Source organism: Delphinapterus leucas, chromosome X (genome assembly GCF_059928025.1).
Source record: "Delphinapterus leucas isolate spDelLeu-1000000601 "Yukka" chromosome X, BTC_Dleu_Yukka2, whole genome shotgun sequence".
Taxonomy (NCBI): domain Eukaryota; kingdom Metazoa; phylum Chordata; class Mammalia; order Artiodactyla; family Monodontidae; genus Delphinapterus; species Delphinapterus leucas.
In genome coordinates, this window is record NC_143150.1 from 89,696,774 (window position 1) to 89,723,111 (window position 26,338).

Genomic DNA, 26,338 nt, shown 5'->3' on the forward strand with positions numbered 1-26,338 from the left:
CCAACTGCTAATACTGAGCATTATCAAACTTTTTTATATTCACCACCCTCAAAGATGAAAAACAGTGTCTTAGTAGCTTTTATAGGCATTTCTTTTAGTATGAGTGAGGTTGAGCATCTTAAATTCCAGCTGTATTTATCCATTGGATTTTGCCACATGGCAATTGCCATTGACCTTGGTGGGCCTAGTTTTAGTAGCATGAAGGAGGCATAGTCCAATTAAGAGAGGACTAAGGAATAAACAGGATGTAAAAAGTTGAGAGTTGGAGTAGGCAACACTTTGACTAAGGAAGAGCGAAATAGGGGAAATGGTTGGAGGGGGAGGGTTTTTTTTTTAAGTGCTTAAAATGCAGATGAGAAGAAACCCTCAAGACCCTGAACCATGTTTAAATTGCAGGGACTTTAGGCACTGCCAATAACTAGCTGGGCGACCTTGTATAAGTCGCTTAACCTCTCTGGGGACTAATTTTCCTCACCAGTAAAAATGGGGCGAATAGTCCCTACCACGTAGGGATGTTCTAAGGCTTAAATAAGTGAACACATTCAACAGTTCAGCAAACGGCCTGGCAAATTGTCCTACTGTAGGACCCAACGGCCCACCTCCCCAGATCTCTAGCTGTGTTTTCAGAGATAACGACCTTCTGAAAGCATTTTCACGGTTCCAGCCTCTGCAGCCCCTGGACTGGAACGGCTGCCTGCGAGGTTTAGACACGGCCGCTGTGCGCAGGCGCGCGCGGCGAGCGAGGCGGGGGCGCGAGGGGCGGAGCTGCGGCCCCCTGGGCTGTTCCGACGATCGCGCACCGCCCCCGCCGCGCCCCGCGCCCGCCCTTGCTAGCAGGCTCCTCCCGCCCCCCGCATTGCTGATGCTGCTGCTGGCCGACATGGACGTGGTGAATCAGGTACGCGTTCCAGCACCGCGGACAGAGCCCGCCGCTGGCCGGCCTCCTCGCCGGGGTCGCTGCGAATCCGCCGACTCTAAGAGGTGGTGGCCAGAATCCTAGCAGCGGACACCCGGTCCCCGGCGCTGGGGCTGGGGTCTGCGGCAGGCGAGGGGAGGAAAGGGGAGGTGGAGAAAAGAAGGAGTGCGCCCTTTGCCGCAGCGAGGGCCGTCCTCACTGCCGCAGCGGGAGCCGCCAGAAACCAGTTCCTTACGGGCAACCGGGAAGGAAGAGGGGTCTTGGAGCCAGGGTATAGGCAAGGAGGGAGGGGAGGGGAGAGTAGAAGGAAGATGGGGGGTGCTGCAGATGAGCTAGGAAATAGAGCGACAGAAGGCGTGGGGGCGGGGGTGAAGGGGAGGGCTGACACCTGCCCCTTCCAAACAGAGATGGTACCCTGGTAGACGACCACCTCTTCCCCCAGAGCAGACCAAGGGGGACGATCAGTTTCGCTTCTCCCAAACCCCTAGTCCCCCTTCCCCCAGCACATATGCAGTGAAGCCATGTCCTAGCCCTCCTCCACCTTAATCAAATCAGTCCAGACCCTCTCTGCCATCGAACTCTTCTTCACCACCTCAGAACCTCGCCCATCTCTAACCAGGACTAACCCCTCCCCATCCTCATCACCTCAGACACCCCACCACCGTCATCTGACTCACCTTTACCGCTGCAGATCCCTCCCCCACCCTAGCAAACCCGACTTCCCTGTTATGACTCACCTTCACCATCCAAGACCCCTTCCCCCACCCTAATGAACCCCAACTCCTTCCTCACTCTCTCCACCCGATCCCCTTCACCATCTGACTCACCTTTACCTTTTCAGACCTTCTCCCCTTCCCTAACTAGTCCTGACTCCATCCCCATCTTACTCACCCCTGACGCCCTCTGCCATCTATCTCACCATCTCCCCAGACGTCCCCACCAGCCCTGAACCCCGGGGACCTTCTCTCAGAGACCGTGAGCTCACACCTTCCCCAAAGTGTCACTTTCTCCTTTTCACCACCTCTCCAAACGTCACTCCCTCCCAGAGATCACATGCCTTATCCCCAGGGGTCATTGCCTGGTGGCCTTGTACCCCACCTCCCTCTCCATCCCCAACAACCCCACCCCTCCCCACCGTTTCTCTCCTCAGCTGGTGGCCGGGGGTCAGTTCCGGGTGGTCAAGGAGCCCCTCGGCTTTGTGAAGGTGCTGCAATGGGTGAGTGTGGTCTGGGCTGTGGGGAGAAAGAGGGAGGTAGTGGGGTCTGGAAGAGCAGGGATGGAGTAGGGATAAGGAGGGAGGGATGGATGGGTGGGGGGGGCAGAAGGGAGTGGGGGAATTGGGCTCCTGGGTGAAATCTCAGGGGGTTGGGGCCAGAGAACAGATGGGCTGTGATGTGACGCCACATAAGGCCAAGGGTACCCCCATTCTGAAGTGGAAGATTGCGACGTCCTACTTCCTCTCCTGAGGTGAGAGAGGGGCAGGGGAGGTGGAGACTGAAGCTGGTTGCTGCAGGGAGAGACGAAAAGCCAGAGAAACCCAGAGACAGTGAAGGAGACAGAGAGAATGGGAGATTGGGAATGATGGAGACAGAGGTGGAAATACCAGGAAAAAAGTGATATGGAGATGGGAGAGAAACAAACAGAAAGAGACAAAGAAAAGGGAGACAGAGAAAGATGCACAGAGAACAGAGATGCAAAGAGAAACAGACACAGGAAGAGAGGAAGAGAAATGCGGTGGGGGAGAGAAAGAGACAGAGGGAGAAGAAGAGACCCTCCGGGAAAAGAGAAAAGGAGAAACCGATAAACAGAAGGAGAGGCAGGAGGGAGACAGAGAGAGCACCGTAGAGATAACGTCAGAGACAGAGCAGGGAGATAGAAACAGACAGACCAAGAAACAGAAAGACACACACACACACACACACAAACATTCAGAGAGAGAGAGAGAGAAGAGGCAGAAAGAGACACACATAGATATTAGAGAGGCAGAGAGAGAAACAGAGATACAGAGAGACAGAGACATCTGAGAAAGACAAAGACATATTGAGAAACAGAGACAGAGAGATACCGAGGGAAACAGACACAGAGAACAACAGAGACAGGCAGAATACAGAGAGAGACAAAGACAGAGACAGAAATAGACTGAGACAGAATAAGGGGAATCAGAGCATTATTGAGAGGTAGAAACCAAGAGAGACACTGGGAGAAAGACTGGAAGAGATAGCCACACCCCTCTAATCAGCTTGTCCTTGGGCCTCGCTGAGCCCTGATTAGGGGGTGGGGGTGGGGACCAGTCCATCTGCTGCTGCCTATGCTGGGCCCCATCTGTCCAGAGGAGGGCAGCCCCATCCCACGTGCACACAGGCTCACCGTGGCCATCCCCATCCCTGCTGCCCAAGGTCTTTGCCATCTTCGCCTTTGCCACATGCGGCAGTTACAGTGGGGAGCTCCAGCTGAGTGTGGACTGTGCCAACAAGACCAAGAGTGACCTCAACATCGAGGTCGAATTCGAGTACCCCTTCAGGTGTGCCCCCACACTAGCCCACCCCTGGGATCCTGACAGACCTGGGATGGGGGTGGGGGGTGGGACCGGCCAACACCTCCTCCCCAGCGGCTCCTGCCCAGCCCCAACCTCGGGAGACCACACCCACTCAGATCACTGCGCATGCACTGAGCACCTACCTTGTGCCTGGCACTCCTCTGGACATCTAGGACACGTGGTGACCAAGACAGGCATAGGCTGTTGCCCTCTGGCTGTGTTCTAGTGAAGAGGAGGGGCAGGAGACTGGCAATAAACAAGATTCAAAATTTTATATATATATATATATATATATATATATATATATGCACACATATATATATCCTTAAGGCAGTAGGTGCTCAATTAATGTTAGCCAATATTATTATTTAATTCCCATTTGTTCATCCCATACACAGTTTTTGAGAACCTATTGTATGTCAGGTACTGCTGAAAGTGCTGGGGATATAACAGTGAACAAAACAGACCAAGCTCCCTATCCTCATGGAGCCAACATTATAACAAATAAACAAATGACTAAAGAGGATAATTGCAGATTGGGAGAAATCCAAGGAGGGCATCTTCATGCAGGGTTTTATGATAAAGAATAATGAGGGGGTGCTGCTTAGCCATGGGGAAGGATTAAGCCAAATTAAACAGTTCTGAGAGTTATTGAGCTCATACCGTGTGCCGGGTGCTAGGCACACAAGAGTGAGCACAAGCAGGCAAGGTTGCTGCACTCATGGAGAGGCTTACCTCCTAGGAATGGGAAGACAGAGACCCACAGACACAATTTCAATAGAGGCTCCTGAGGCTCCTCCACTACTAGGACAAATCACATAACTGCTCTGGGTCTCCATTTCTTCATCTGTGAAAGGGGATAATAATACCCACCTTACAGGGTTATGATAAATATTAAATGAATTAATACTTGTAAAATGCTTAGCATAATGCCAGGCACACAAGAAGCGCTCCATAAGTGTTTGTTAAAATAAGGAAAATAAATAAGTTTAAAGGACTCTGGAAAGAGATCAGGGATTGAGTTGGAAATTAGGGATTTTTGAGCACTAAGGGTAAATGTAGGCTCAGGGGATCACCCAGGGTGAGAGGCAAGACTGAAGAGAAGATAGGCCAGCGCAGGGCCTGAGCAATAATCAAAAGAAAAGGGGGCACCAGGGAGGCGTGGTCTGAGAGGCTGGGGAAGGGGGGCATGACAACCAGGGATCCACCAGTTCACAGAAGCCAAGAGAGTTTGGGGAAGGAGTGGGAGCTGCAGCATGGGATACTGCTGAGAGCAGGCCCTTTGGGGATCTAGAAGACCAGAAAAATCTGTGGACACCCCAACTACTCCCATGTCTAGGGCCTCGGGTGCTGAGGATCTGCCCTTCACCCCCAAGCCTCCCAGGGGAAAAAAATCTTTGCCCTGTGTCCCCCTGACCAACCCTGCCACTGCCCCAATAATCCCCCCCAAAGACCCCTCATTCCCCCTAGAAACCCAGAAACTTAAACCCAGATCCAACTCCTAGCTCCATCATTTAGCAGCCATGCAGCCCTGTGCAAGTAACTTAGCCTTGCAGAGCTTCGGTTTGTTCATCTGTAAAACAGGTATAATAATGCCTGCTTTAGAGAATTCTGGGGGAGGGTCATTAAGTGAAGAAATTATGTAAAATGCTTAGAGGTGATCAATAAGTGTAAGCCCTTCCCTTAGGGCCTTTGCTATACAAGGGCACTGACACCATTTGGATCCTGCCCCCCAACCTGAGGCCAGATCTCTGGGACTTCACCCTGCTCTTTCTCTCCACACACGTTCCTCCTTATGACCCCTCTTCCATCACACCATAGGAAAGGCCTTAGCCTCACATGCCTTCCCAGTCTACAGCTCCCCCCCACCCCCGCCCACACCTCACATACACGAATCCTGTTCCAGCATCCCTTCTACCCTCCTGTCTTTCTGTCTGTCTCCTCCTATTTTGTAGTCCCTGGGCTCTCCTCTGCTATGTACACATTTGTTTTTCTCTTGGGGACCTGAAGTGAGGTGGGGAGAAGAGTCAACATGACGTAGGGGGAAAAACACAAGGTTCAGATTCCAACTCTGTCATTCCTATACAAGCTGTGTGACTTTAGGCAAGTTAATGCGTTTCTCGGAGCCTCTGTTTCTGCCTCCATATACTTTATTTAATAAACATTTATTGAGCACCTACTATGTGGCAGCACTGTTCCAGGCCTTAAGGGTACAACACTGAACAAAACAAAGGAAAAAGCCCTGCCCTCTTGTAGTTACAACAAAAAACAAGGAAAAAAGTAAAATACATGGTATGTCAGATGGGGTATCACAGCTACAGAGAAAATGGAGCAAAGAAGGGGGCTAAGGAGTGCTGGGAGGGAATGGTTAGATTTAATTAAATAGATCAGGGAAGACCTCACTGAGAAGGTGACCAGTGGAGCAAAGCTTGAAGGAGAAGAGCATTCCAGTGCAAAAATCCTAGGGTGGGAGGGTGCCTGGTATGTTCTATGAATAACCAAGGGGCCAAAGTACCTAGGTTGGAGTGAGGGCTGAGTAATACCTATTTCACCAGCATGCTCTCAGCAATCAATGAAATGTGACTGGTACACAGTAGGTGCTCGTGAATGGTTATTTCCTCCTCTTCCTGGGACCTTGTCAGAATCTGGGGGGGACCCATGACTGGGCAGGGGGGAGGGGAGGGAGTTCTTAGGGCCTGGGCCACACCTGCCCACCTCTCTCCACAGGCTGTACCAAGTGTACTTTGAGGCACCCACCTGCCAAGGGGACCCTAAAAATATCTTCCTCGTGGGGGACTACTCCTCATCGGCTGAATTCTTTGTCACCGTGGCCGTATTTGCCTTCCTCTACTCCATGGGGGCTCTGGCTACCTACATCTTCCTGCAGAACAAGTACCGAGAGAACAACAAAGGGCCCATGCTGGTGAGCTCCCACAGCCATTCGTATGCATACAGGGGCCAGGGGACATGGAGCCTTGGGGACACAGCCATGTTCAGAGGCCACGTCAAATCCCAGACAGGCCCACATGCAAGCGGCCCTGATAACAGCCGCACACATTACTGCTGCTGCTGCTATGAGCATCAGAGACACCGAATCAGAGTGATAGGGACACACCCACAGCCCACACAGAATCCCAGACACCTGGAAACTTGCCACCTCTCACAAAACCCTACAGTCTAGATGAAAGAAAGCAGCACACAGAGGTTCATTGTGACAATCATGCTTGTCATCACACCACACAGACACACTGACTCGTACACAGCTGTACTCATACACCCTCATCCCAGACACAAAATGACACAAATTCCCACATTCAGATAAAAGTGGAAAGACACACTACTTTCCACAGATTTGGCAACCATCTCACAGAATCACACACACACACACACACACACACACACACACACACCACATGCCACAGTCACACTCCCACACCCTCTGTCACATACACATACATGCACAGACAAGCCCAAGCTAGGAGGGCCACCTTCAAGTGGGTGTTGGGGGCTTCAAGAGCTGGAAAGGCAGGGGAGAGACAAGCCTCTTCTGGGAGACACCCCTCCCAAGAAAGCCTGTGATCTGAGGAGGCCCCACAGCCCAGCATGAAGCAGCCCACTCATGGTGCCATCTCCCTCCCCCCTACCCGGCCTAGGACTTTCTGGCCACGGCAGTGTTCGCCTTCATGTGGCTGGTTAGCTCGTCGGCCTGGGCCAAGGGGCTGTCAGATGTGAAGATGGCCACGGACCCAGAGAACATTATCAAGGGGATGCCTGTCTGCCACCAGACGGGGAATACATGCAAGGAGCTGAGGGACCCTGTGACCTCTGGCCTCAACACCTCGGTGGTAAGCCCTGGGAAGCTGGCTGGGCCAGCTGGGGAGGGTGGCTGGGAAACTTAGTCTGGCATGGGGAGTGGTGGAGAGAGAGAATGAGAGGAGAATTCAGAGGAAATCCAAGAGGGCTCCCTGGAGGAGGCATGCCAACAACAGAGCCTTGTAGGATGAGATAGCAATTGTAACCACTGTGACACCACAGACTGTCCCCAAAAGGGGAACGTGAGATCTTCTGTCCAGTTAGGTTTGGGAGACCTGGATCACAGGCTCAGCCTAGTCATGTAGAATCTCTGGCAACTCAGTAAGTACCCTCTTGGGACCTGTTTCCTTATATGCAAAATGAAAGAATAACTTGAAATGTTTCCCGTATGGACGCCCCCTACTGGCCAGAGTCAGACTGAGCTCAAATCCGAGCTCTGCCACTTACAAGCTCTAGGACCTGAAAACTAGTTACTCAGCCTCTCAGGCCTCAGTTTGAGCATATAAATTGAAAATAAGAGGTCCTGCTCCAAAGTTAAGTAGTGAACTAATAACATACAAAGTGCTTAGAAAAGGGCCTGGCACGTGGTAAGTCGTATACAAGTGTTACAGATCCTCAGATTCCAACTCTTTTTTTGTCAATTGCTGGCTACGACAGATCTAAGATCTAAGCCACTAAGCCTCTGTGCACCTCAGTTTCCTCAGCTGTAAAGTGGAAATATTACTTTCTGTCCCCAAATTGAATTACATTGTATATATTTATACAAACGTATATATTTGTTTTAATATAAAAGCGTATATTTATATACTTTATACATGGGTATTTATACATATATTTGTATATACATATGTATGTGTATATATGCATCCATTAGCGGTATATCTACATATTTAATAAAAATTTATGCGTAGCATTTTACTATATATTACAAAATTAGGTTTACTATATTTTGTACATGTATAAACGTGTATATATGCAAATACATAAACACATATATGCAATACTGATATATCTCAACATCCCCGGGAATCTGAATTCTAACACGCCCCACGCCCCCCTCCCCACCAAGGTGATTTTTGTGCACATTGACATTCATGCGCTGGGACTCGGAGGGTCAGGGTCTCGGAAACCACCACTATCCGGGCGCCCGCGAATCCAAGCCCAACGCAAGCGGCCTCGATGTTCCCCGGGGCCGCCAGGGCAATGGGCGCAGGACAACAGCCGAGCTTTGTCTCCCCGCAGGTGTTTGGCTTCCTGAACCTGGTGCTCTGGGTCGGCAACCTGTGGTTCGTGTTCAAGGAGACAGGCTGGGCCGCCCCATTCCTGCGCGCTCCTCCCGGCGCCCCCGAGAAGCAACCGGCGCCCGGGGATGCCTACGGCGAGGCAGGCTACGGGCAGGGCCCCGGCGGGTACGGGCCCCAGGACTCCTACGGGCCCCAGGGCGGCTATCAGCCTGACTACGGGCAGCCCGCCGGTGGCGGTGGCGGTGGCTACGGACCTCAGGGCGACTACGGGCAGCAAGGCTATGGCCCTCAGGGTGCGCCCACCTCCTTCTCCAATCAGATGTAGTCTGGTGAGTGACAGACAGGCGGGGCGGCCAAGGAGGGTTCATGATCCTTTCATGGGCGGGTTAGTGAGCCAATAGGAGTAGGACACTGGCCGGACAGGTAAGGATGGGAATTTGAAGGAGCCAATAGAGAGGCGGAGCTACGTGCTAGGGGCGAAAAACTAGCCAATGGTGGAGAGCAGAAGAGTGGTGTTTGAAAATGGGCAGAATGAAAAGCCAATGGGACAGAGGTAGAAGTGCTGCTCTGAGGGAAGGGAGGGGAGAGAGAAGTGGGCAGAGCAACCAATGAAAGGAGGGAATAACAGGAGGACTTGCATAGTGGGAAATCCGCTGGGCGCAGGAGCCATGGAGGGAAGAAGAGGTGGGTCTTATCCAATACGTTATGATAAGGCCAATAGATGATGAGGGTAAACGGGCTTGGATCATGAAGGTCAGACAAGATCACTAATCCGAAGGAGGTGACAGATCCGCCACCTCTCCGCAACCCTGGAGGCGAGGGAGGTAGTGTGGAATTTCAAAGAAGAAAAGGGCCCGGGCGGAGCGGGGCGGGGTGGGGTGGGGGGCGCATTGGAAAGTCTTGCCGGCCTTCTTGTTGGGCCTCAAAAGAGAAGCGAGATTTCCCTCAAATGTGAGGGGGGAAGACGGGGAGTAGAGGCAGGCTGATGGCGTTAGAGAGGAAAGGCAAGGAGGTGGCAACACATGGGTGGAGGTAGCTTCTGGCACTTGGCCAGGATGGAAAGGGCAGGGAGGAGTTTATCAGGCATCCCATATCTAATTCACTAAAAATTCCTGTTGGCTCTACCTTCAAAACATATCCATAATCTTCCCACTGTCCCCCTGGACCTCTTCACTGGTTTCCACACCCACTCCCATTATATTCTGCTCATGGCGTGGGGAACGATCCTGTTAAATCCTAAATCACTCCACGACGCTCCTATGCTCAGAGCTCAGAGCTCTACCGGGGCTCCCATCTCACTCAGATTAAAAGCCAAAGCCAAAACTATGACCCACGAGACCCTACACAATCTAGCCCCACCCTTCACTCCTCTGACCTCTCACCTCCAACCACTCCCCCGCACTCTGTTCCAGCCACACTGGCCACATCGATGTACCAGGCACAGTCCAACTTCACAGTCTTGGTACTTGCTTTCCCTCTGGAGTTTCACACCCACACACACTGATAACCTTACCTGGCCAACTCCTTACAAGTCCCTTTTCTTACCTCTCCCTGTGCTTTTCTTTATCACAGTCTGTAATTATTAGTTTATATGTTTATTGACTGTCTCTTCTACTAGACTAGGGGATGTGACCATGACTAATTTATGCTATAGACACATCACCTAGAGCACTACTAATGGTAAGAAACATTTATTGAGGAAATAAAGAAACAACATAGCATGAGACATTTTACTATCATTTTACTCTTCTTCTCTGCTTAAAATCTCCAGTTGATTTATACCTTATCCAGAGTCAAAGCTGAAGTCCTCACAGCCTTGTCTACAAGTTCCTATGTGACCCCATTACCTACCTCTCGGACATCACCTCCTACCATTCTCACTTGCTTACTCCACTGAAGCCCCACTGATCTCTTTGCTGTTCCTCAAACACACTAGACGTGGTCCCACCCCAGGGCCTTTGCACTGGCTGTGCTCCCTACCCGGAATGCTCTTCTCTCCAGTTATCTGCGTGGCTCATTCCCTCACCTCCTTAAGTCTTTATTCCAATGTCACTTCTTCAATGAGGTCTTCTCTGACTACCTACTTACTACAGCAACCTTTCTTCCCCTACTGTCACTCCTAATCCCCCTCGCCCTAGTCTACTTTTTGTTTTTCCATTTCACTTATTATCACCTTATGTCATACTAGATAACTTATTTATGCATCATGGTAATTGTTTAAGTCTTTCTCCCCTGCTACAATGTAAGCTCCACAAAGATAAGGATCTTTGCTCAATATAGTTTACCACCAATGAGGAGTACAGTACCTGTTAACAGACGTTTTTGGATTGGGAGAAGGGGAAACCATAATTTCTTGGGTACCTAATCTAGTGAAGGCAAGGTATATCTTCCCAGCAGGGGCAGCTGGGATGAAGCTGACCCCAAGACTATAAGTGAAGGAAGAAGGAAGGAAGAAAGGTCATGGCAGAGAGTGGGTGAAGCCAGGGCAGAGGCATAGCAGCCCGGCCCTTCCCTAAAGGCACCACCTGTGTCTGGACCCCCTCTCCTTTTGTATCTTTTGTCTCCACAGGTCAGTGCAGCCCGGGAGGACCCCGTTGGTAGGCAAGAGCTCAGGAGAAGGACTGCCCCCCGTTCCCATCCCTACACCCCAGGTCTCCACCCCTCAAACCAGGAGACCCTTAACTGTCTTTGCTGTTTATATATATATATATATTATATATAAATATCTATTTATCTGTCTGAGCCCTGCCCCCACTCCACTCCCCTTATGCATTAGGGACCCGATCTTGCATGGGCCCCTCTCTTACCCCTACCCCTTCCCCTTCATCCTTTGGCCCCTCTCTGTTCCCTGGCCCTGTGCCCTGAGGTTGGGGGCTCTGTAAGGGGGACAGGGAGGAGACAGAAGGCTGTGTGGGGAGGGTGGGTGTGAGTTCAGGCTCTCCCCTCTCTCCCTCCCCTCCTCCCAACTCGGGCCTTGATTCCTCTAGCAATGCCTGAACAGGGGCCATTAGGGAAAATTCAACTCTGAAGAGAGGAGAAAGGCAGAGGCTGGGGGAGCTTGGGACCCAAGGTGGTCTTGGAGAGGACCTCTAGAATGAACAGGGCTAGTAAGCAGAGGGGTTGGGTTCCAGACATACTGGATCTGGAGTCTGAAGAAGAAGGGTGCCCTACAGCATTCTAGAATGGGGCTTAGAAGGAAGCTGAAGGTGTGGTCCTAGAAGGGGTGGAGCTTTGGGTGAGGCAGCGGGTGGGCCCACAGTGGGCAGGGGTTGGAGTAGGACAGCGTTCTACGGAAGGAGTGTGACTTGGGACCCGCACACTTGGTTTGGAAAAACGCTAAGGGCGTGGTTCTAGAAGGGGTGGGGCTTGAAGCAGGCCGTGGATGAGGCCCCAGAGTGGGCGGGCCTTGGATTGGGACCAGAATCTATGGAAGGGGTGTGGCTTTGAACACTCCGAGAGACAGAGTTTGATTCTAAAGGGGGCCGACCTTGGGCAAGGCAAGAAGTGGAGTTCAGGAATGGGCCAAACTTGGAGTGAGGTCGTGGTCCGTGTTCTAGACAGTTCAGGACTTAGAGTGGGGCGTGCATGGTGGTTTCTGAAGGAGCAGCCCCGGCCCCGCAAAGGAGCAGTGAAGAAAATATGTTTTAAAGTGGTTGGGCTTGGCAGTGGGGAGGGCGAGGTGAGAGGCTTGGTTAGGAGCTGAGGGATGGGTTTCGTTAGGGGTAGGGGGGAATATCCTTGGCCAAGGCTGGGGACTGAGGTGGCCTGAGAAGAGCTGAGAGATAAGACTTGGAGGGTAAGGGGTGGGATCCAGAGAGGGGCACCCCCCACACCCTTGCCTACCCCGAGATGGGACAGCTAGGCAATCAGAGGACAGAGCCAAAGGGTCTGTGGGGCCGACCTACCCTTCTCCACCCCCCCCCGGCCTCCTCCCTCCCTCCACACCCCCATCCGTCCCGGAGTGGTTGGAGGCCCGGTCTGGAGCCCCTATCCTGCACCCTCTGCTGTGTCTGTGACGTCGGTAGTGCCTGTGCTTGTGTGTTGCCATTTTGTCTGGCTGTGGCCCCTCCCCCTCCCCTCCAGACCCCCACCCTTTCCCATGCCCTTCGGTATTGTTTGAAGACTCCATCCCCGAGGAGGAAAAAATATGATTAATTCTTCTCCCCTAAATAAACTCCTCAACCACCTAGTCCACACGGCTCTTACTTCTCAGTGTGTCTTTTTGGAGGGGGGAGAGAAAGATGGGGAAGAGGAGGCGAGAGGAAGCTCCGCCTCTGACCTGCTGGACACCGTTCGAGTCACCCCACCATTTTCGGCCCCTCCAACAGTGTTTTGCCCAGCCCTATCCTCTGTGAAGCCTCTCGCCTGCCGATCATTCTAAGTCACTCTCTGAGTAGCCCTGACAACTGCCCCACTACTGGCCACCGAATGCCCAGTCTTTCTAGGGTTCGGTTCTAATTCTGGTCCCTTAGCCATGCCCCTTCCCAGCCCCTGTGGAGCCCTGTCCTTGAATCCCCAAACGGTTCAAAGGGAGACTTCCCTCTAGCCACCCGCCTCGCATTCTTCAGACCCTGATGTCTCTCTATTTCCTTGTCTCTGGTCCAGCTGGAGAACCGGGAGACCGACTAGGCTGCAAGGCCGGGAGGCGGGGCACCAAGGTGACTCGTTAGTTCTTTCATTCACTCCCTATAACCTGTCTCAGGCTCCTCCCTGGGGCAGGGAGGGGCGGGAAGTGACCAGGATGTGCGTAATGGGGCGCGGTGGGGATGGGGGGTGAAGTCCCCGGCGCCCACGATGAAGGGCCCGGCTGACCGCCGCCACCGCGGTGCCTAATTAGAGACCCTGGCCGGGCACCGGAGTTCTGGCTGTGTGCCGGGGACCCCCTCCTCCCAGCCCCGAGGCATAGCGAAGCCTGAGAGCGCGGAGAGACTCCGAGCTCAGGGAATGAGCTCAGGGAAAGAATCACTGGAGAGAGAAAAGTGAGAGCAGGGGAGGGAAGGCTTGAAAATCTATTTCTCGGGACTTTGGGGGCATCGCAGCTGGGCCTGTAAAGATGGGGAGCGAACAGGGAAGAGGGCCTCGGAACCTGGCCGGTAACTTTAACCCCCTCCGGCTCTGAAAACGGATGAGAACGGGGACGTGGGGCGGGGACATAAGATCGAGCTCTCTGATGGGGTGAGGGAGCACCAGCTGGGGCTGCGATGGGGCTGGGGACCATTCTTGCAGCATTCATCCGGGGGAAAGAGACCCTCAGAACATCACCAGTGGGGAGGGGGCCAAGAGGTGGCTTTAACCCATCCCCCAAATAAACATCCAAGATAAATCACACAAAGCGTCAATACAAGTACTGTAGCGCACACTCCTTGCAGTCAGGTCGCCACTTCCAAGTTCCCACTCCTCCACTACAGAGCCCTCAAGGCCTAGAATGTCCTGTGAGAGACCATGTGGAACCCTGGGGGCTCTGGGGCCCGTATTTTCTGAGGCCCAGCTCCCGCCCAGGCAGGAGTGCAAGGAAGCTTTCGCGCACGGCGTTTCTGGGCTGCGCGCCCCTCACCTCTAGGCAGGGGGCGCCTTGGCCCGGGAGAGACAACAGGCCCAGGGGCGGACCCCGCTGGGCGCACTCCTCCTACGCCGGTGTCAGGTTTACGGAACCGAGAGCTCCCCTGCCGGATGCGCGGTGGCCAGACGGCCACAAGGATTCCATTCGCCTGACCCGGCCCGGCTTGACCCTGCCTGGGCTCGCCATGTTCGCGCGTGGGTCCCGGAGGCGCCGCTCAGGGCGCGCGGTGAGCGAGACTCAGGGCAGCGGTGGGGGTCAGGGTAAACTGAGGCCCGGGAGAGGGAGCAGGGGATAGGGATAGCGAGGAGGCGCTCCCAGAGGATCTGGGAATCCCCATCCTCAGGGTTCCCAAACCGGAGGGCCTGGGACTGCTGGAAGTATGTGGATGAAGGAACGTGGAGATCTGGTGGCCCTTGCTCCCTAATCATCTTTCCGCACACCTTTATCAGCACCCCGGGGACCTGGTGCACTCCCCTCTCCGGTGAATTATGGGAGGGGATTCTGAGAGCCAAAAGATTGGGTCCTGGAGTCTTAGATTGAGCAGGGGCCTCCTGAGCTTATGAGAAAAGGGACCTTTTCCTGTACCTTGGCGGAAGGTGAATTGAGGAGTGAGGCCCTACATTCCTGGGGTGCCCTAATACTGAGAGTCGAGTGGTTGGGATTTGTGAGGAGAGGGCTTCCAGGCTTCCAGTTGAGCCAGGAAGCTTTTGACTTCCTAGATGGGAGGGTCTCTCTCTTCCCTTGGAGGGGCTATCTGGGTGGGGTCTGCGTTTGGTGGTCCAGAAGAGTGAATAGCCCTAGGATATAAGGGGTAAGGGCCAAGGCTTCTTGGGGTGTGGGTTTCTGAATGGCTCAAGGGCCTCCTGAGATCCTGGAGGAGGGTCTCAGTTCCTTGGGTATGAAAAGGTGAAGCCAGGGTTTGGGGGATGGGCTCTTGAGCTTCTGAAAAGAGGAGCAGAGCTCACGTGGGGATCCCAAGTAAGGATGGGGTCTCAGATTCCTACCCTGTGGAACTGGAGTGCTGCTGGCTTCCTGAGTGGAGAAGGGGCCGAGATGAGGCCTGAGAGGAGACACCCAGATTAGGGGCTCTGCTTTGGTGGGGAGAGTTCTCTGAGTTCAGGGGGAGGTGTTTTGAGGCCTGGAGGAGTCAGAGGCTGGTGGGGAGGTGTCGAGGTTGGGTGAGGGGAGTCCAGTGCTGGCCCGCGGAGGGGAATTCCCTGAAAGGGGCGGCATACAGGGAGGTGGCCTCAGCTCCCCCGCCTCTACCTCGGTTGTGTCCCCCTCCCCCGCGCTCTGGACTCTGTCCCAGCCTGCCCGGCGTTGCCCTGGTGGGACATGCCCCGGCGTGTGGTTGCCGGCCTCGGAGTGGAGAGGCGGGCGTTGACTTCTCTCTCCCTCCCCGCCCGCGCGCACCTCGCCGGGTCCCGCGTCTGTCCCCTCCCACTACAGCCTCAAGAAGCAGAGGACCCAGACCGAGGCCAGCCCTGCAACTCCTGCAGGGAGCAGTGCCCCGGCTTCCTGCTGCATGGCTGGAGGTAGGTGACCATCCCAGGACCTTGTCTTCGTCAGGGTCCTGCCCTTATGGGAACCTGCCCTTATGGGAACCCCCCCAACTTAGGCCACGCCCCTAGGCTTGAGCCAGGTCTTAGAGAAAGCTCAGGTCCAGAGCCCCTCCCCTGACTCATTCCCAATTGTCCAGTTCCCAGGAGAGCTCCGCCTACTACACAGCCCCGCCCCCAGAAATGTGCTCCAAGTTTCTGAGTCCCATCTCTAGGGAGATCCTCCGTCCCGGGCTCTAAGAACCGCCCACTGACCTCCAGCCCCCTTCTGGGGCTCAGAACTCCCCTCCCAGACCCAGGTCCTATCCTAGTGGAGCCCTGTACCCAAAACGTCCCGTAAAATACCACAGACAGAGCGCTACTCACTCAGGCTCAGAGCCTCAGCACAAGCTAGAGCCCACCCCTAGGGAAAGTTCCCCCACCACGTCCAAAGTCATGAGGGGAAACCCCTAGATTTATAACTCCAATCTCAGACTCAGAACCCCACCCCTACTCAGGCCCGTTGCCGGGAGAGTGTGACCCAAGTCCCAGTGCTGAAAGTCAGGGGATGGCCTTGAGACCTGCCACAGCCCCACCACCCCTTCACACATCCTCGGCCCAGGCCCCGCAGCCCCACTCCCAGCTCACAGCCCTGCCCCCAGCTGGCCGCTCTGCCCCTCACAGCCCAGGCCAACTCCCCACAGTAGTCTGGCTCACAGCCCCACCTCCGCTCAGCACCGCCCCCAGGCCCCTGTCTGGCTCGGAGTCTTTTGCTGGTGATAATCTGAATGTCTCTGGCCCTCAGTTGGACTTCCTTGGGCTGCCAAGGGGTCCAAGTGGGCCATCCCTTAGGAGCTGACCCCCCATCCCGGTCCCCTCAGAAAGATCTGCCAGCACTGCAAATGCCCACGGGAGGAGCACGCCGTGCACGCAGTGCCTGTGGACCTGGAACGCATCATGTGTCGGCTAATCTCAGACTTCCAGCGCCACTCCATCTCTGACGACGACTCCGGCTGTGCCTCGGAGGAGTATGCCTGGGTGCCCCCTGGTCTCAAGCCCGAGCAGGTGACCAAACACCACCACCCACTCTTGCTCACCAGTGGGCACACACACACATGCACACTCAAGTAGGAACCTATTTCCAGGGAAACTCTAGGGTGCGTGGTCAGACTGTGCATGTCCTTCTGACCCCTCTGTGGTCTAGCAGGGAACCCTGACTGATCGCTGGGCCAGTTCCTCAGGACCTGTTCACCCCTCTCCTGTCCTCCCCTTACCTCAGGTCTTATCCCAGCACTTCATTCACTACATTTCCATTGATTGATTCATTCAACAAACAGTCACTGAGCACTTACCACATGTCAGACAATGTTCTAGGCACTGAGAACACAGCAATGAACAAAACACAAAAAAATACACCTGCCCACATGGAGGTTGTATTCCCAAAGGGAGCAAGAGCCAATAAGCAAACCTGTAAATATATGTCAGATGGTGTAAGGGCTACGGAACAAATAGAGCAGGGAAGTGGAAGAGAGGGAGGGGAGGAGAGAGAGAGAGAGATGTTAGAATTGTAAATAGGGTGCCCAGGTCAACCTCTGTGAGTGTATGATGTTTGAGCTTCTTGAAGGAGGTGAGGATGTGAGCCATGCAGATATCTGAGGTTAGAGCGATCCAGGCAAGGGAAACAGCTAATGCAAAGGCCTTGAGGCAGGAATGTGCTTGGCATGTATGAGAAACAGCGAGGAGACCAGTGTATCTGGAGCACAGTAAGCAATGGGGCGAGTAGTGGGAGGTGAGGTCAGAGATGGCGGAGGCCATGGACAGAACTTTGACTTCCACTCTGAATGAGAGGACACAAGAGGCTTGTGAGCAGAGAAGGGATGTGATTTGTCTTAGGACTTAACAGAATCCCTCTGGCTGCTGAGTGTAGAATGGACTGTAAGAGGGTGGAAGCAGGGGATCAGTGAGAGGGAGGCTACTGCAATGGTCCAAGTGACTGATGATGGCGCTGGCAGTGGAAGTAGTGAGTGGTGGTCAGATTCTAGTTATATTTTGAAAATAGAGCTGAGAGGATTTGCTTGTGGGTGTGACAGAGGAGTCAAAGATGACCCCAAGGATGGATGGATTGACTGATATGGGGCAGGCCAAGGCAGGAGCAAGTTTGAGGGCTAAGAGCATAAGTTTGGTTTTGGCTATCTGGAGTTTGAGATGCCTGTTGGACATCTGAGTGGTCACGTTGTCTGGAACTCAAGTGAGAGGTCACAGGGCTGGAGGTATGCATTTGTGAGGCATTAGCCATGAGATGGTGTTTATAGCCATGAGGGTGGATTCGTTTCCCAAGGGACTGAAGGTAGACAGAGGCAAGAGGACCCTCCCACATTTAGGGGTTGGCCAGTTGAGGAAGAACCAAAACGGGCAGAGAAGGAGCAGCCAATAAGGTAGGAGGAAACAAACCCAGGGCTGTGTGGTGTTCTGGAAGCTAAGGGAACAGAGTGTTTCCAGGAAGAGGGAGTGACCAGCTGTGTCCAGTGCTACTGATGGGTCAAGTTGGATGAAGACTGAGACCTGAACAATGAGTTCAGCGATGTGGATATCATCAATGACTATGACAGGAATAGCTTTGGAGGAGAGGCAGGGACAGAGGGGGCAGGGAAGCCTGACTGTAGTGGGGTCTAGAGAGAATGGGAGGAGAGGAAGTGGAAACAGAAAATGCACACAACTCCTTCAAGGAATTTTGCTATCAAGGGGAAAGAAAAGTGGAGCAGCAGATGGAGGGAAAAGTGGGGTCAAGACATGAGGGAACTCTCAGTATGCTTAGGAAGTGGCAGAAATGATCTGGCCTGTAGGGAGGAGGGGGTCAATAGAAGTTCCCTCACGATGACTTTAATTTTCTCAGGAAAGTAGGGACCCACCATCCCACTGCATCACCCCTAGTCTCAATTGTTTTCTCCCATCCCCCATGTCCTCCCAGGTATACCAATTTTTCAGCTGCCTTCCAGAGGACAAGGTCCCCTATGTCAACAGTCCCGGGGAGAAATACAGGATCAAGCAACTGCTGCACCAGCTGCCCCCACATGACAGTGAGGTGAGGAGACAGAAGACAGGAAGGGCATGCCAGGTAGGGGACACAGCCTGGACAAATGCTGGGCAGCTGGAAAGAAGTGGGCAGGGTCAGAGGAGGAAAGGTGAGCTGATCTAAGGTGACAGGTCTGGACAGGCAAAACCACAGCTGTGCCTTGGGAGGAGAGGTAAGGGGTGGGTATTTAAGGCAGGAAGCACCATCTATATAAAGGCCTAGAAGTAAATTTTTTGAGCATGGATGAAATTTGGAAGAAGGCTGGGGGCAGGCATCAGGGGAGGAGCCTGGAAGATCCCCACTACTCCAGGCACAGTACTGCACAGCACTGGAAGAGGAAGAGAAGAAAGAGCTCAGAGCCTTCAGCCAGCAGCGGAAGCGGGAGAATCTGGGGCGAGGCACCGTGCGCATCTTCCCCGTGACCATCACTGGGGCCATCTGTGAGGAGGTGAGCCATGGAGGGCCTCAGTGAGTAATGGTGCCTTTGCTCCAAGCCCTGGGGTACAGGGCCCATCTGCCAGGCCCTGGAAAGAGTTTTCTCCCCTCCATGCAGTGTACATGGGGCGTGGGCTATCTCTTTGGTCCTCTTATGATTGAGACTTGTCTTTAAGAACCAACCCACAGTGGCAGGGCCTGTCTCTAGAGCTGGGTGATGGGTGGGATTTATCTCTAAGGCCCCCCTGGTGGGTGGAGCCTAACCTTAGATCTTAATGTTAGGTGAGGTCTGTTGCTAAGATCCCCCAACTGGGCCTGGCCTGTCTCTATGGTTTCCCCAACCCCCTAAAGGGGAGACTTGCCTTTAAGGCCACCCATGAGAAATAGGGCCTGTCTCTGTGGTCTCCCCCAGGAGCAGCATCCAGGGCCTATCTCAAAGTTACCCCCTGGATGGGGCCGGTCACAAAGGCCACGGGGAAGGCCCACGTGTGACACGCCTTGGCTGACCCCCATCCATCCTACCATCTTGGTGATGGTGACGGCATCCACCTGTCATTTGGCAGTGCGGGAAGCAGATTGGAGGTGGGGACATCGCCGTGTTTGCCAGCCGTGCAGGCCTGGGTGCCTGCTGGCACCCACAGTGCTTTGTGTGCTCCACGTGCCGGGAGCTGCTGGTGGACCTCATCTACTTCTACCATGCTGGCAAGGTCTACTGTGGTCGCCACCATGCTGAACGCCTGCGCCCGCGCTGCCAAGCCTGTGACGAGGTTCGTGTCTCTCTGCCCAGGGGTGTGAACGGAGGGTGGGCAGGGACAGGCCCTTCTGATGGCCATGGATGGCCTTTGCCCCCCAGATCATCTTCTCCCCTGAGTGCACAGAGGCCGAGGGCCGGCACTGGCACATGGGTCACTTCTGCTGCTTTGAGTGTGAAGCATCACTGGGAGGGCAGCGCTATGTCATGCGTCAGAGCCGCCCCCACTGCTGCGCCTGCTACGAGGCCCGCCACGCGGAGTATTGTGATGGCTGTGGGGAGCACATTGGTGGGTGAACATGGGACTGGATGGGGGATGGATGGACAGCTGGGTCACAGCCCCACCGCCAGGATTCTTCCTGGGGGCATCTTCCAGGCCCCATCTTCCATTATACCCCATACTTTAAGTCTAGCTCCAGCACTGTAGCCCTATACCCTTCCGTGCAATTCCATTACCAATGTCCCCCATCATGCCATACTTTCTAAACCCCACCTACACTAGGCACCACTACACGTCTACGTCCACCTCCAGAGTGCCCTCTAATTCCTAGCCCTGCCCCCCACCATAGCTACCCTCCTACCCTCTCAGCCTGGCCCCTACTCCAAGCTATGCCCTATTCTCTAAGACTCTCCTCCATCAGCCTAGGTAAACCCTACCTTCTAAGCCAGACCCTACTCTCTAAGACCCACTCCCTTCCCACCAAGGCCATGCCCTACCTTCTATGTCCTGCCGCCACCACCCAGGCCTCTTCTTCAGGTCCACCTTCACTCTCCTTCCACCTGAAGCCACCTCTTAATGTCTAAGCCTGACCCACATCTTGGAGTCCAATGTCTACCCCCACCCTGGGAAAGAAAGGGAGGCAGAGGAGACATTTATCAGCCAGTTTCCAGGAGAGAAGGATGAGGAAGGGCCCCATTCTGGAGAGGTGGGAGGAGAGGGCATCTCTGGGTACCCTGCCTCAGATTCCCTGCCTCTTCCCAAGAAGGGCCCCTATTCAGGAGGGTTGGGAATATGCCTGGGGGCTCTGCCTCAGTTTTCCCCCTCGTGTCCATCCCCGCAGGCCTGGACCAGGGCCAGATGGCTTATGAGGGCCAGCACTGGCACGCCTCAGACCGCTGCTTCTGCTGTAGTCGCTGTGGGCGAGCCCTCTTGGGCCGCCCCTTCCTGCCACGCCGTGGCCTAATCTTCTGCTCCCGAGCCTGCAGCCTGGGGTCCGAGCTCACGGCTCCGGGGCCCGGCCGCCGCAGCTGGAGCGCAGGCACGGTCTCCACACCTCTCACAGCCTCTACAGCCTCTTTCTCTGCTGTGGAGGGGGCGTCTGAGGCCACAAAAGGCACCAGCACCGAGCCAGCGCCTGGTGAGCCAACCTTCCAGCCACGCCCAGCCACTCCGGTGCTCCCGCCTCAACCCTGTCCCCGCCCCTTGATTCGCCCAGGTCCTTCACCTGTGGCATCCCTGGCCCCGCCCCCACCACAGCCCTGGCTTTGTCCCCAAACCATTCCAGGCCTAGTCTCCATCCCCAACTACACCCCAACATGAACCCAGGTTCCACCCCACTTCTGTACAGGGCCCTTTCCCTACCTCAACTTGTCCCAGCTTGAGCCCAGGTTGCTCCTTTCCTCCAAACCCTCTACCCCTCACCCTCCGCCCCCAGGCCCCGCCCCCATTCTATCCCAGACCCTGTCTGCTCCAGCCTATGCCACTCCCCTTTCACCAGAAGCCACGCCCCCACCCCTGCCACACCCCAGACACCAATCCATCTGGTCCTGTTCCTCCTGCTTTCAACCTTCCCTCCACCCAGAACCTGCCCCAGGCCTCACATTTCCCGGACTCCCCACCTCGCTGCCCCGACCCATGCCTGCCTCCACTTTCCCAGTCCTGATGGGGGAGAGAGAAGGCCCTTTCCAACGGCCTCCCCTGGGCTGGGGTAGGGGTGGGGCGAGAGATACAGGGAGTCGCTCCATCTCTCTTTCCAGCTGCAGGCCCTGAGGAGCCTGCCCGCTTTCTGAGAGGGGCCCCTCACCGCCACTCCATGCCCGAGCTGGGGCTCCGCAGTGTTCCCGAACCACCCTCAGGGCCTCCCGGCCAGCCGGACCCGCGCCCAGAAGATGGTGCCTTTGGTCGCCAGAGCACCCCACGCGTCAGCTTCCGCGACCCTTTGGTGTCTGAGGGAGGCCCGCGGCGGTCCCTGAGTGTGCCCCCAGCCCAGCGCCGCAGGCCACGCAGCCCCCCGCCCAGGGGCCCCATACATCGTCGCCACCACCACCATCACCACCACCACCACCATCACCGCCGCCACTCTGGCAGACGTCGCCACCATCGATGTGACTTGGGATCAGGGTCGGACTCGGGATCTTGCTCCAGCTCGCCCTCCAGTCCCAGTTCCGAATCCTCAGAGGACGACGGCTTCTTCCTAGGGGAACGCATCCCACTGCCCCCACACCTGTGCAGGCCAATGCCTGCTCAGGACACTGCAACTGAGACCCCCAATTCCCCATCTCCACAGCTCCCCGGGAATTCTCGCCCAGGGATGCCTCGCCAGGCCAGAGACAAGAACTGCATCGTGGCTTGAAGGAGTGACAGTTCTGGAGGGCTGCATTCTCAAGTCAGTGTAGATGATGACCCAGCCCCCCAACTTAAGTCATAAATCCCTTGCCTTCCTCCCTCCTTCATCTGTTTGTATTACTGAAGTAATTTAATATTTGTTTTAAAACAGGCCTGGCTTCTTTACCCCCTTGCTCCAGCTGCTCCAGCCCCCCAGTTTTCCCCCTCCTGATGCTTGAGATTTAGCTACATTTGATCAAAGGATTAATTTATTCACTATCATATGTTCTAATAATCTGCTTATTATTTATTTATTCCTCCACAGAACCCCTCTCCTCCCACACACACATGCACACTGAGAAGGTTATTAGGAGTGGGTTACAACCTGGGGCCTGGAGTCTGAAATCTGAGGCACCCTCTTCCGTCATTTTGTGGCTTAGGTGGGGGCATTGTCCAGGCAGAACTGGTGTCTCCGTCTGGATACTGCAGAAGGAAGGGGGAACCTAGGCACACCCATAAAGGTGGCCATACCCAGAGGAGTTGATTGGCAGCCTGGAAGACAAATTCTCGCGATAAAGGCACTTTTACCTCAGTAGGGGGCTGGGAGTTGACTGGGAGTGTTGTAGTAGGGGCGGGGAGGAGTTATTTCGACGGAGGTGTTATTTGCAGGTTGCTGAGAGAAATGAAGGGAGTTCACCTACACCGGGCCATCTGCAGGGTCTGCAAGAGGAAAAGAGAGAACGCATTGGCTGGATCCATACGTCCATTTTGCAGATAAGAATACTGAAGCTTATGGTACTTATTGGCACTAAAGCCTTAAGTATCAATAAGAGACAGAGTTGGCATTCATGCCCCTTGGGAGACCCATTTTCTTTTCACCCCCTTAGCAACACCCCCCCCAACACACCCACACACTTACCAGTAGGGGCTGCTGTATGTCTTTGCTGCCGCAAGGGGAAGGTAATGTAGGCATCATAGCCAAAGAGGCATGCAGCGATTAGGCCCAGCACCTGGGGATGGGGATGGGAGTGAGGTGGGAGTGGATTAGGCTAGTCAGCCTATTCGGCCTCCTTGTATCCACCACCTCCAGTGACTACCCCATGCAGGGATGGTAGCTAAAGCCCCAGGTTGGCAAGCCAGAGAGCCCCAGGGAAAGGCCAGAGACTGGACTCTACCCCACCCTCCCTCTTCCTAGTACCTTTCAACACAGTGCAGCCATACAGTGGCCCCACATATAGGGGACGCCATTCATACTGTACATTGAGACAAAGCTCTAGCAGATGGTATAGTCTAGTGTATCGACAAAGGGGCCACCTCTCTGTGCTTCCCACAAAAGTCCCTGTGTCGGACAAGGGATGGCCCTTTACAGCAAATGATTTGGGGAGGACAACCAGGGCCTGGGTCAGACTTTCCTGCAGGCCCTGAGGACAAGTGTGACCTACTGTGGGTCACACACTTCCTGGCAGAAGCGGAGGCAGAAATGACCCCAGGATCCTCAAACCCCTCTCTCTGTGCTTTGGAGGTGACTCCACAGCCTTTACCCCTGCAACGATTTTGGAGTGGTTTCCTCTCTCAACAAGCACAACAATGGAGGTGATCAGGTAGAGGATGACCGCTACAAGGGTTCGGAAGAAATCCTGTGAGGTGTAGGGAGAAGAGGGAAGTCAGTGTCCAGAATTCCCCCCACAATCCCAACTTCCCGAGCCCCTCCCTAGCCTTGCCATTGTGGCCCCTTTCTCACACTCCAAGGCCAGTTGATGAACTGTATCTTGGTGTGCAGGTCACACATGTAGACGACAAAGAAGATAGCAGCAAAGATCATCTCTATCACCGACAAGAAGGAGTATCCTGATGTCGAGGCACCGAAGCAGATCAGAATCACCAGGCACAATATCTGGAAGGATATGTGAAAGGGGGCCTCGATCAACTCCCAGGGCTGAGGGGACTGGTTTAAATTGGGGGCCGCAAACTCAGATGCATACCAGGACTGGGAAGATGACAAATAATAATAGCTAAACACTTATTGTGTGCACACTGTGTTGCAAATGTTGTTCTAAGTATTAATTCACTCAATCGTCACATCAACCTAATGAGCTGGGTACTATCATTAGTATCTTTATTTTATAGATGAAAAAAGTGAGGCACAGAGACATGAAGTGACTTATCCAGGATCACCCAGCTAATAAGGAGTAGATTTAGGTGCCTCGGTTTCCCCTCTTTTCCCTTCTAGGATGGCCTGCCGGGAGTGGTGCCTTCAGGTGTTTTTCTGTGAGCACTCGCGGCGCCGGCTTCAGGGCTTTGACGGGGCGGGACGTGCGGTTCTCCCAGCAACCTCTTTGGGAAATGGTGAGAGCGATACCAGAGGGGCAGGGCTCCATTAAAGGCGCCGCACCCCTTTTACAAGTGACTCAAAGGAGGCGCCCACTTTGAGAGGGACGGGAAACCAAGGCTCCCAAATAGCTGAGGACCTCCCACCCCACCACAGAGAGGCGAGGAAGAACTGGGGGAGGGCTGGTCACCCTACCCCGCGGGACTAGCGCGCGGGGGCCCCACCCCAATAGGTCCCGCCCCTGGGCGCTCTGCCAACCCTCCCGCCAGTGCCCAGGCCGCGCCACGCCCTGCCACGGGATGCACCCCAACACCCAGCCCCTGGGGACCCCTTCGATGAGTCCACCAATAAGTCTATGGGGTCTCTCTCCATGGGGCCCCCCATATGCCCCTATGGGCCTCTTGCCTGACCCCGTGGGCCAGCAGCTCCCGACCACCTTCTCCAAACTTCACTGACTCGCCCTGCGTGCGCCCCTGGTTTCGGGCCTGCGCCACCAACCCACGCACCCCTCGCTCCACTGCCAAGAGGCCCGGGCCACGCGCCTGCCTCCCCCGGAGCTGCCCCACTCCGCGTAGTCCAGCCACCCTACCCCGCCTTTGCCCACCCGCCAGTCCCGGGACGCTCACAATCTCAGCAAACAGGAGAATTCCCTTTCGGGTGCGTGAGAAGTTGGTGCAGGCGGCCCAGCAGCCGGGGGCCGAGAGGCGCTCGGAATCCGCCATGGCGTGGACCGGAGTCCCGAGAGGCGCGGAGAATCTGCTCGCTTGCTCGTGGGTTCGAGGACGGTACACACCCAGCCGTCTTGCCCGCCGTCTGGCCGGGAAGGGGGCCCCGGGGCGAAGGAGGGAGTGAATCACCGCGCGGAGCAGAAGCGGGCGGGGCCGGAGCGGGCCGGGCCAGGTGGCCGCCGCCCCGGAAGCCCCCTTGCCCCTCCCGCCAAGGATTCTACCCGCCCGGCGCACAGGCCCCAGGGCGTCCCATCTACGGGGGCGCCAGCCTCTGAGGCTTGGCAGTTCTGCGAGCCATGTGTTGCACTGGAGAGACCCTTCACGCTTTTAGAATACCAATGCGCCTAGGGCTGCCTCAACTCAGAACCATGGGGATTTGGCTTTGGAAGGGAATGCCTCAGTTTCCTTAGCTGTAAAAACGGCCGAGGCCAGGGTTAAACTCAGGTATGTTTCCAGAATTCGGAATATCTTGGATTTTAGAAAGTTTTCTCAATACATATAAGGTATATTATTTAACACTCTCAGCGGGGTCTGAGACTGCCCCGTTAAAAAACCAAACAAACAAACAAAAACACGTTAATATTTCCTCAAGGAATGGTGTGGACATTCACAGTAAGTGGGATAGGCCAGGACCAAAAATTTTTCCTGGTTAAGTCAGGTCAAGTTTTGTAACCAAATTGTGCCCAACTTGTGGGAAAACTGTTGGTTTCCAAAGCTTTTTGGATTTTGGAATTGTGGATAAAAGATCGTGGACCGTGGAATTAACCTCTTAGCAGTGATGGAATGAGACCTCGCCAGTGCACAGGCTGAGAGAGAACAAAGCCTGTTGAGCATCAAACTGCTCGGTAAATGAAGGGTGGACGTTATTAA

At 54.7% G+C, this 26,338-nt stretch overlaps 3 protein-coding genes across 6 annotated transcripts; 2 read left to right on the top strand and 1 right to left on the bottom strand.

The window, feature by feature from the left end:
* Nucleotides 1–579: 579 nt before the first annotated feature.
* Nucleotides 580–12,698, top strand: SYP (synaptophysin). The gene is made up of 7 exons (XM_022563734.3): nucleotides 580–898; nucleotides 2,067–2,132; nucleotides 3,313–3,437; nucleotides 6,180–6,375; nucleotides 7,106–7,297; nucleotides 8,508–8,838; nucleotides 11,079–12,698. Exons 1-6 carry the CDS (start codon nucleotides 863–865, stop codon nucleotides 8,832–8,834), a joined length of 942 nt encoding a protein of 313 aa, XP_022419442.1. The 5' UTR covers nucleotides 580–862; the 3' UTR covers nucleotides 8,835–8,838; nucleotides 11,079–12,698.
* A 578-nt stretch (nucleotides 12,699–13,276) lies between these two features.
* PRICKLE3 (prickle planar cell polarity protein 3) lies at nucleotides 13,277–22,784 on the top strand. Of its 4 annotated transcripts, none has more exons than XM_089904552.1 (9): nucleotides 13,277–13,488; nucleotides 15,519–15,604; nucleotides 16,413–16,672; nucleotides 18,576–18,689; nucleotides 18,991–19,128; nucleotides 19,679–19,882; nucleotides 19,969–20,155; nucleotides 20,928–21,224; nucleotides 21,844–22,784. In XM_089904552.1, the coding sequence occupies exons 3-9, from the start codon at nucleotides 16,565–16,567 to the stop codon at nucleotides 22,437–22,439; spliced, it is 1,644 nt and encodes a 547-aa protein (XP_089760678.1). In that variant the 5' UTR covers nucleotides 13,277–13,488; nucleotides 15,519–15,604; nucleotides 16,413–16,564; the 3' UTR covers nucleotides 22,440–22,784. The 4 variants fall into 4 exon arrangements, with proteins under 4 accessions (XP_089760678.1, XP_089760679.1, XP_022419441.2 ...); XM_089904553.1 differs by lacking the exon at nucleotides 13,277–13,488 and adding an exon at nucleotides 14,160–14,295 and having other exon boundaries at nucleotides 16,489–16,672; nucleotides 18,576–18,722; XM_022563733.2 differs by lacking the exon at nucleotides 13,277–13,488 and adding an exon at nucleotides 14,160–14,295 and having other exon boundaries at nucleotides 16,489–16,672.
* On the bottom strand, nucleotides 22,694–25,553 carry PLP2 (proteolipid protein 2). The gene is made up of 5 exons (XM_022563735.3): nucleotides 25,367–25,553; nucleotides 24,153–24,305; nucleotides 23,953–24,048; nucleotides 23,331–23,421; nucleotides 22,694–23,131 (listed from the first exon to the last, which is right to left on the bottom strand). The coding sequence occupies exons 1-5, from the start codon at nucleotides 25,460–25,462 to the stop codon at nucleotides 23,109–23,111; spliced, it is 459 nt and encodes a 152-aa protein (XP_022419443.1). The 5' UTR covers nucleotides 25,463–25,553; the 3' UTR covers nucleotides 22,694–23,108.
* Nucleotides 25,554–26,338: the final 785 nt, after the last annotated feature.